Source organism: Lampris incognitus, chromosome 19 (assembly GCF_029633865.1).
Source record: "Lampris incognitus isolate fLamInc1 chromosome 19, fLamInc1.hap2, whole genome shotgun sequence".
Classification (NCBI taxonomy): Eukaryota; Metazoa; Chordata; class Actinopteri; order Lampriformes; family Lampridae; genus Lampris; species Lampris incognitus.
Genome location: NC_079229.1, coordinates 11,859,629 through 11,868,629, shown reverse-complemented (window position 1 = coordinate 11,868,629; position 9,001 = coordinate 11,859,629). Strand labels below are relative to the sequence as shown.

General features: G+C 44.5%; 1 protein-coding gene across 2 annotated transcripts in view; it reads left to right on the top strand.

Moving 5' to 3' along the window:
* The first annotated feature begins 1,043 nt into the window (after positions 1-1,043).
* The window catches only part of ctdspla (CTD (carboxy-terminal domain, RNA polymerase II, polypeptide A) small phosphatase-like a), a 72,561-nt gene continuing 64,603 nt past the window's right edge, over positions 1,044-9,001 (top strand). For both annotated transcript variants that reach the window (XM_056299162.1, XM_056299161.1), the window contains exon 1: positions 1,044-1,201. In XM_056299162.1, coding sequence (XP_056155137.1) covers positions 1,078-1,201 — 124 coding nt within the window. In that variant the 5' untranslated portion in view covers positions 1,044-1,077. The remainder of the gene's footprint in view (positions 1,202-9,001) is intronic.

Here is a 9,001-nt window from a genome sequence, read left to right as displayed (position 1 = left end):
TTTTCATCACTTCAAATCTCTTCTTATTCAGCAACTTATCTTTTTTTATTTTCCACATCATGTCTGTTTCCTAAAATTCTTACAAGATACCTTTTTGCTGTGGGCCCTGAGCTTGTTTCCAGATATATCATTACTCCATCCTAGAGGTGTCTGCAAAAGCTGTAACTACCATACAGTAGTAAAAAGGGACACTGTGAAAAAATGGTCAGACTGGAGCACAATAATTTTGATTTAATGACCTCAAGTACACTATTTTTTCTTCTTTTATAGCCAAATAGTCATTTGCAGTAATTCACATCTTGATTGGACAAGCATATAAAATACAATTGCATTGCAAAGAATATACTCCCAGTCTGAGAGCCCCCTCCCCCCAATTTGAGAGTCCTTATTTGGCCACCCTAGTCAAAAATCTGCTTGAGCCAGTGTCTTCACATACTGTGATGTGATGTGTGCGTGCGTGCGTGCGTGCGTGCGTGTGATATTGCAGCCTATGTTTGTCTTTCCCTACTAGGCTGTATGATTTTTAAAAAAATCATCTTTGGTATGCACAACAAATATCACTGTCCTAGCCATGTCAACCGTGCTGTGAGGGTTTCAGCGGGAGATCAAGTTAAAAGGACGTGTGCGGCGCAGCTGAATGGTCGCCATCATGCGTGGAGGTAAACAGTGCAGCGTCCATATCACGCAGCTTACAGTAGCGGAAGGCGGGGGCTGCTGCGCTGCCTGCAACAACAACGCGACTCCCGCGCCCGAATAGACGCTTTGTTTTGATCCTTGTTTTTGTTTTTTTGTTTTTGAATTTTCGTCTGACTTTTCTGCCAGATAATCCTGTTCAGACTGTCACCTCAAACGCTGCAGACTTCGCGGCACATCGAAAGCGTGCAATCGTTATTATTTCTTTTGTTTTTAGCTTTCCCGGGAATGCGCCCGAACGCGCGCTTCCTCTTCTTCTGCTTCTTCTTCTTCTGCTTCTTCCTCTTCTTCTTCTTCTTCTTCTGCGACTGAAGGGGAATATGCGACGGTGTGAGGAGCGGACGCGGCGAGCTTCTCGGTAATGTTCGCCAGTAATCAAAGTGTATGCGCGCTTGTGTAAAGAGCCAGAGGAGCCGAAAACCTCCCGTTTCCATGGACAACACGTCCATAATAACACAGGTCGCAAATCCCAAAGAGGAAGAGAGTATTTCTTCAGCGCAAGATAAAGGTAAGGACGCTTCGTCTGCAAGGTAAATGTCACAGAGCCGTTTGAGATGCATATTCAGTATACATCTGTTGTGTTGCGGTCCTTGTGTGTGTGTGTGTGTGTGTGTGTGTGTGTGTGTGTGTGTGTGTGTGTGTGTGTGTGTGTTCGAAGCATGTTTGCAGTGCACCATAATACGTGTGTTATTATCTGCAATCGCCTAGCGCAGAGAGAGGGTAGATAGTCTGGAAAGCCAGGCAAGAGTATCGACGGAAAACCGCCTTTGTTCAAAGCCAGCAGATAGCCGGAGCCCTTAGTCTGACACTCTTTGTCTTGTTTGGGACTGGTATATCGTGTAACTTTGACCCAGGAGTACTGCGGTCTCCCTTCGTTGTGGGACCTAGACATCGTGTCATCTACTCCAACCCATGCCACCTAAACTGAAACGTTTCGCCACTCGGAGCAAGTGATTCTCCGCCCCCTTTGTAATGTGGATGAATTTACTACAGGGGGCGGGTCTCCCCCCGGTGACATCCATGTATGGATCGTGGCGCTATTGTGAAATGCCGAGGATACACAAAGAAAGATCATGTTGTTGTTTTTAAAAAGATATAGGGCTGCTAGCTGGGATACTTTTGAAGTAATGTACACCATTATCCCAATACATTGGGCATAGGACGGATTCAGGTGGTGTTCTAAGGGTGCAAGAATTCCCATTTATATTACAAATTATTATTATTATTATTATTATATCTGAACAGGAGGGGCAGCAGGATGGCACAGTGGTTAGCGCGCTCACCTCACAGCAAGAAGGTCCTGGGTTTGAGCCCCGGGGTAGTCTAACCTTGGGGGTCGTCCTGATTGGTCCTCCGTGTGGACTTTACATGTTCTCCCAGTGTCTGCGTGGGTTTCCTCCGGGGGCTCCGGTGTCCTCCCACAGTCCAAAGACATGTAGGTCAGGTGACTCCGCCATACTAAAAAATATTGTCCCGAGGTATGACTGTGTGTGTGTGTGTGTGTGTGTGTGTGTGTGTGTGTGTGTGTGTGTGTGTGTGTGTGTGTGTGTGTGTGTGTGTGAGATGGCCTGGCGGCCTGTCCAGGGTGTCTCCCCTCCTGCCACCCAATGACTGCTGGGATAGGCTCCAGCACCCCTGCTGCCCTTACAGCATGATCAGCAGTTCGTATAATGGATGGATCTGAACAGGAGCATGTTTATCTTTTAAAGTTTGAGCTTATTTGTTGGGTTGAGACATGACTCACTGTACACTTCTTGATTCATTCACACACTTTATTATCCCCTCGTAGGGGACATTTTGTTGTTGTGTATGCCAAAAGACATTCCACCACATACAACATACAATGAGAAAAGAAAAACGTTCATTATAGGAATTATAAGATGGCACTGTTGCAAAATAGGTGATCATTAATTGTAGTAAATAATTGTCACATTGCCAACACATTAAAAAGACTATCATCAAATGTGAGCGTTAAAAAATAAGACTATAAGAATAAATCAGAGAACATGTCATCAAATACATACCTAAAAAAAGACAGTAAGAATACACAAGATTATATCATTGTATATGAGCATTCAAATATGCTGTGGCAGCTGGCACAAAGGAGAACTTTGTTCCCTCTCTTATTTTTCATGCAGGGAAAGCGCAGGCGTCTCCCTGAAGGTAGAAACTCAACTTCTAGGAAGTCTCCTGCTGGCATGCCGGGGATGATACTGTGCATTTCATGCTCCACCACAGTGAAACGCACAAGGCTACGCTGCTATCTAATAATCGTTTGACACTTGTTACCTTACCACTCAAGTATTACTATCAGATTTATCTCAACTTGTTTTGGTGCTGTCCTTCAAGACACCTCTGCTACACCATATATATATATATATATGTGTGTGTGTGTGTGTGTGTGTGTGTGTGTGTGTGTGTGTGTGTGTGTGTGTGTGTGTACAGTTAGAAATACACTCTCTGTGCTCTAAAAATGTGCCTGAAAACATCTCAACAGCTGTCCACCAGATTACAGAGGCAATTTTTAAACAGGTTTTTGTTTTTTTTTCTCCTGTCCCATAACAAGGGTCACAAAAGCTCACCACCTCACCATTTGGCAATGACATCAGTGACAAATCCTCCAGTGCGTCAGAAGCGTTTCAGTTTTGATTAAGTTGTGGTGTTGTCGGGTGTTCTGACATGGTCCGGTATCCTTCCCTTCGGGATTATGCTTGTCCTTAAACTCTCATCAGCAGCCCAGAGGAAGCCCTCTCTGTCGCTCGTGTGTGCACATGTAAACTCTGATTTCAGCCGACATGGCGTCTCACACCACCGCTGCTCAGAAGATGGAGGATGTTACTGTAGAACTTCCTGTGAACCTGAAGGACTTGGTTCAGCCACAGTATATAACGGGCAGGGGTACATACAAACCCCAATTCCAATGAAGTTGGGACGTTGTGTAAAACATAAATAAAAATAGAATACAATGATTTGCAAATCCTTTTCGACCTATATTCAATTGAATACACTACAAAGACAAGATATTTAATGTTAAGACTGATAAACTTTATTGTTTTTTTTTTTGCAGATATTCACTCATTATGAATTTGATGCCTGCAACATGTTCCAAAAAAGCTGGAACAGGGGCATGTTCACCACTGTGTTACATCACCTTTCCTTTTAACAACACTCAGTAAGCATTTGGGAACTGAGGACACTAATTGTTGAAGCTTTGTAGGTGGAATTCTTTCCCATTCTTGCTTGATGTACGACTTCAGTTGCTCAACAGTCCGGGGTCTCCGTTGTCGTATTTTGCGCGTCATAATGCGCCACACATTTTCAATGGGAGACAGGTCTGGACTGCAGGTAGGCAGGCCAGTCCAGTACCCGCACTCTTTTACTACGAAGCCATGCTGTTGTAACACGTGCAGAATGTGGCTTGGCATTGTCTTGCTGAAATAAGCAGGGATGTCCCTGAAAAAGATGTCGCTTGGATGGCAGCACATGTTGCTCCAAAACCTGTATGTACCTTTCAGCATTAATGGTGCCTTCACAGATGTGCAAGTTACCCATGATGCCATGGGCACTAACACATCCCCATACCATCACAGATGTAGTCCATGGGCCAGAGCCCAAAATTTCCTATTTCGGTACACTCAAGGTGGCAAAACTTACTTATAATTTTTGAAAGGATCCATGTCTGTAGATGATATTTTGGTATGATAACCATTCCTGAGTGGCAGCTGTATCACAGTTATCAGCTCATGAAGTTAACCACCCCCTAAAGTAAATTGCATTTTAGACGCTGGTGCATATCCTGGTTTAGCCTCATGGTCAGGACATTTTTCAATGTTCTATAATATTGTCTTTGGTATCATTTTAAAGGGGACCTTCTTAGCTTTCATTCAAGCCCTGTTGTGGATATTTCTCACAAATATAGAGGTCACTTGAGCTCTTCAACCCGTCAATAACACACATCTTTCTGCAATGTTCGCCTAAACTATATACTTTCTTTTAGCCCTGTGGCATCTAGGAATATCAGGGACACAAAACACAAAAACTGGAATACTCACAGGACTGTAAAGATTCAGGAAATGTATAATATACCCATACTATTTCATTGTGTGAGGTGATTGTGAACCTTAAATTAGAAGGGCATTATTACTAAGATACTAACTAGACCAAAGACAGTTAGTCCATGGGTCAGACCAGATATCGATATCACCCAAGGTGACACAACTTCACTGGTGCCATTTTATTTGGTACACTAACAGAAGTAAAATAATACATGATAACCTTTCCAAATGAGCAGCTATTTCATTTTTCTTTCAGGAAACCTGTTTCTGTGCCTCTCACGATTGTGTATTTGCCCAGATTTTTACAAATATAGCATTTCAACACCCCTTGTACTGATTAGCCTAGCTTAAACTCTGGGACAGTTCTTAGTTGGCCAACAACCAAGGATAACCAGTACTGTGTACTTCCATTCATTGTGCTAAGCTAGGCTAACGTGCAGCTAGATAGCTTTCTACTAAACACATATAGAGGAAACTGGTATCTATCTTCTTGTCTCACTCTGGAGAAGATTGTAAGCTAATTTCCCACAATGTTAGCATGTTCTTTTAATGTGTATGTTAATATGATTAGTTAAAGTGGCTACGAGGAACTTTCATCTTGTGTTGATTTTAGCGGCCTCATGTGGACAAAATACAGCTGTTGCATAGCAACTAGGTAATGTATCTATTTGTGGCTATGTAAGATAAATAATGGTAATATGACGCTGGTGAAGCAAAGTAAACTTTGTTTTAGTAGTGTTCATACACCTAAGTTACATGTATTTGTTTGTATGTGGCAGGTGAAAACTGACTGAATATGGCCACTGGTGAACAAGCAAGTTTTTACCCAATACCAAAGCGCCCACGGGTGGAGTGCATTATCCACTGTTCTGATGATACAGATAAGCTGGTTTCACTACAAAGTGTCAACTCATGGAGAACTCTGCTCAGGGCAGCTCAGATACGAAATCATGCACCAGTTTTGAAACTGGCAAAAGACATTCCTGAGGGACAGATTCCAGCAATCTACTACCACAGAAAGTGTCGCAGTATCTTCACTATGAAGCAAATTCTTGATGGCCTCCTTGCAAAAGAAAAGAAAAGTTGTGTCTCTGCTGAAGAGAAACAATCTAAGAGAGTAGCTCGACATGCTCCAAGTACATCTAGGACTTATGATGCAGAGTGCATATTTTGTCAGAAAAACAGCAAATATTCCAAGAGACAGAATACAAGAGAAGTACTGGTGCAGTGTCGAGAACTGCGAGCTGATGCAAAGATCAGGAGTGCAGCCACAAAGAAAAGGGACAGCAGAATCCTTGCCATTGTGAGTAGAGACCTTGTAGCAGCTGAAGGGCACTACCACAGGTCATGCTATAGACTTTACACCAAAGAAGAGGTTTCCAAAGGAGAGGTTGCCAGCAATGAAGATGATGATGCTGCAGCCCAGTATGAAGCTGCTGTGAATAAGGCATACAATGAGCTGTTCCTCTTCATCAGGATGGAGCTTTTTGGCAATCCTCAAGTGATGACAATGACTGATCTCTCTTCTAGACTGGTAGCTTCAATGAACTCCCAAGGCATTGCCCAAGTCAAGGAATCAACCAAGAAGCACATAAGGCGAAACCTGGAGAGTGAGTTTGCTGGAGCCTTGCAGATATTCCCTGATGAGAAAGGAAAATTCCTCCTCTATCCCGATAACTTGTCCATGAGGGAACTTTCCAAAGAAAATCAGTCTCTCAAAAGGGAGCTGCAGACCCTGAAAAGTGTCAGTGCACAAGATGTTATAGCCAAAGCAGCCATCAAATTGAGAGCAGACATTAAAAGTCAAGATGTTCCTCAAACCTGGCCGCCTGAAGTCAAACCAGAAGCAGAATGTCCTACCATTCCAGAGTCGCTCATTATCTTCCTGTACTCTCTACTCACAGGCTCAAATGATCCTGATCATGCATCCCAGAGAGTGCAGTGCCTTCTGCAGTCATTTGGCCATGACATAGTATATGCAGTGACATGTGGAAATACCAAGCCTTCCAAGCACATTGTTCTGCCATTCAGTGTCAAATCGTTGACAGGAAATGTAGAGTTGATAAACATCCTCAACCGACTTGGTCACAGTGTGTCCTATTCACAGGTGGAAGACATCAACACTGCCCTGTGTCTCCAGAAACTCTCATCATCAGGGAGTGGCATTGCCCTTCCAGCTAACATCCATCCTGGCATATTCACAACTTTAGCCTGGGACAATATCGACCGTCTTGAAGAAACTGTCAGTGGTGAGGGAACATCTCACAGAGTCAATGGGATTGCTGTGCAAGCAAAGCCAGTCAACCCACTTCCTGTCCAACCCATGCCCACTGTTCCCAAAACAAAGAAGAGAAGCATTGATGGACCCCCACCAATGTTACCAACTTACAATGCTGGACAACGGGTAGGGCCACCACAAAGCAAAAAGTCAGATGCCGATACTGCAGCCAATACTAAGCTTGCCAGAGAGAAAAACCTTCTTTGGGTCCTAGCACGCATGTCACAACAAGAAGAACAGTCAGTCAGCAGCTGGACAGGCTTCAACATCCTGACTCGAGGAGAGATGACGGTCATCCCCGACAATATAGGCTATCTGCCTACCATCAATGCTCCAGCGACACAAATGTCTACTGTCAACGAGGTGCTTAACCAGTCACTGAGCATCATGCAGTGCTTAGGCCTGAGGAAGATTGTCTGTGTCTTTGACCAAGCCCTGTATGCGAAGGCTGTCGAGATCACATGGAAACACCATGACAAGTTCCATGATATCATCGTTAGGCTTGGGGTATTCCACACCATCTGCACACTGCTGGCAATAATAGGAAAGCGTTTCCAAGATGCTGGACTCAAAGACCTCTGCATTGAGTCTGGCATGATTGCAGAAGGCTCAATTGCTGGTGTTGTGGATGGCCGCAAGTACAACAGGGCAGTGTGACTACACAAGCTCCTGTATGAGGTTCTCATGCGACTGACCTTGAATGGTTTCCTGGCCTGGTCGGAAGAAACTCACAGGAATGACATGGTTCACCTGAATGAGACACTGAAGACCATTGACAGCCTTGGGAAAGAAGTCTCACAACATGCTTTGAAGGAGGTCCTCGAGAACAGCTCTTGTACACGCATCATGGATCTATTTGAAGTCTACCGTGAGTTCCTTAGAGGTGGAAACGGCAGCCTCTCGAACTTCTGGATGTCCTATTTGGACATGGTTGAAATCTTGTTGGGGCTCATCCGAGCATCCAGAGAGGGAGACTGGATGCTACACTTGGCTAGCATTCGAGCAATGATCCCATGGTGCTTTGCTTATGACAGGATGAGTTATGCACGCTACCTCCCCTACTACTACGCCCAGATGTCTGAGCTGCCCATCACACACCCAGATGTGTACACAGAATTCATGGAAGGAGGCTTCTCAGTCCAACTGGGCTCCACCAATCCCTTTGGCCGAATCCCTGTTGACCAAGCTATAGAAGAAACGGTGAACAAAGACACCCAAACAGCTGGAGGGACAAAGGGATTCAGCTTGAAGCCAGGAGCTGTGACCAAATATTATCTCACAGCTGAGTATAGAAGCATGTACCTCAGACAGCTGAGAGACCTGACAGGTCAAGGCAGGTGCAAATGGTCTCATCCAGATCTACAGAGTCCAAGGATCAAGAGAGATGAAGCAGATGTCCAGTCTCTCATGGACCTTATGGAGAATAACTGGCTCAATCCTATGTCCCCTGATGAGATTGATTTGGTTAGCCTCTCCACTGGCAACATGGCTCCACCTGATGTGACCATAGATCTCTTGAGAGCTCTTGAGAAAGGAGAAGAGGCCTACCAAGCATTCCAGCAAACAAGGTTAGATGCAGACCCACCAGCTGTGAAATTCCACGACAAGATGACCAAGCAAAGTCTGAAAACATTCTCCAATGTCAGCACAAAACAAGCTCATGGAAAGAAAGCACAGGATGTGGTTCTGAAGGCAGATAGAAACCTTTTCAGTCACATGATCCTGGTGGCTGAAAGCAGGAAGGTGAATCTGAAGGATGTCCTTGCCTACCCATTGGGCCCACTACCATGGGTACTGGCAAATGCTGATGGGTCCTTACAAAAAACAAACAAGGCTGCACTTGCCAGAGAGCTTGAAAAGAATGTATCTCCTGCAGAAGACATCCCAATCCCATCTACTTCCATCATTGATGGGATGAGCCTGGTCCAAAAAATGAATGGCAACAACAAAACCTTTGCACAGGTGGCAGAGTCAG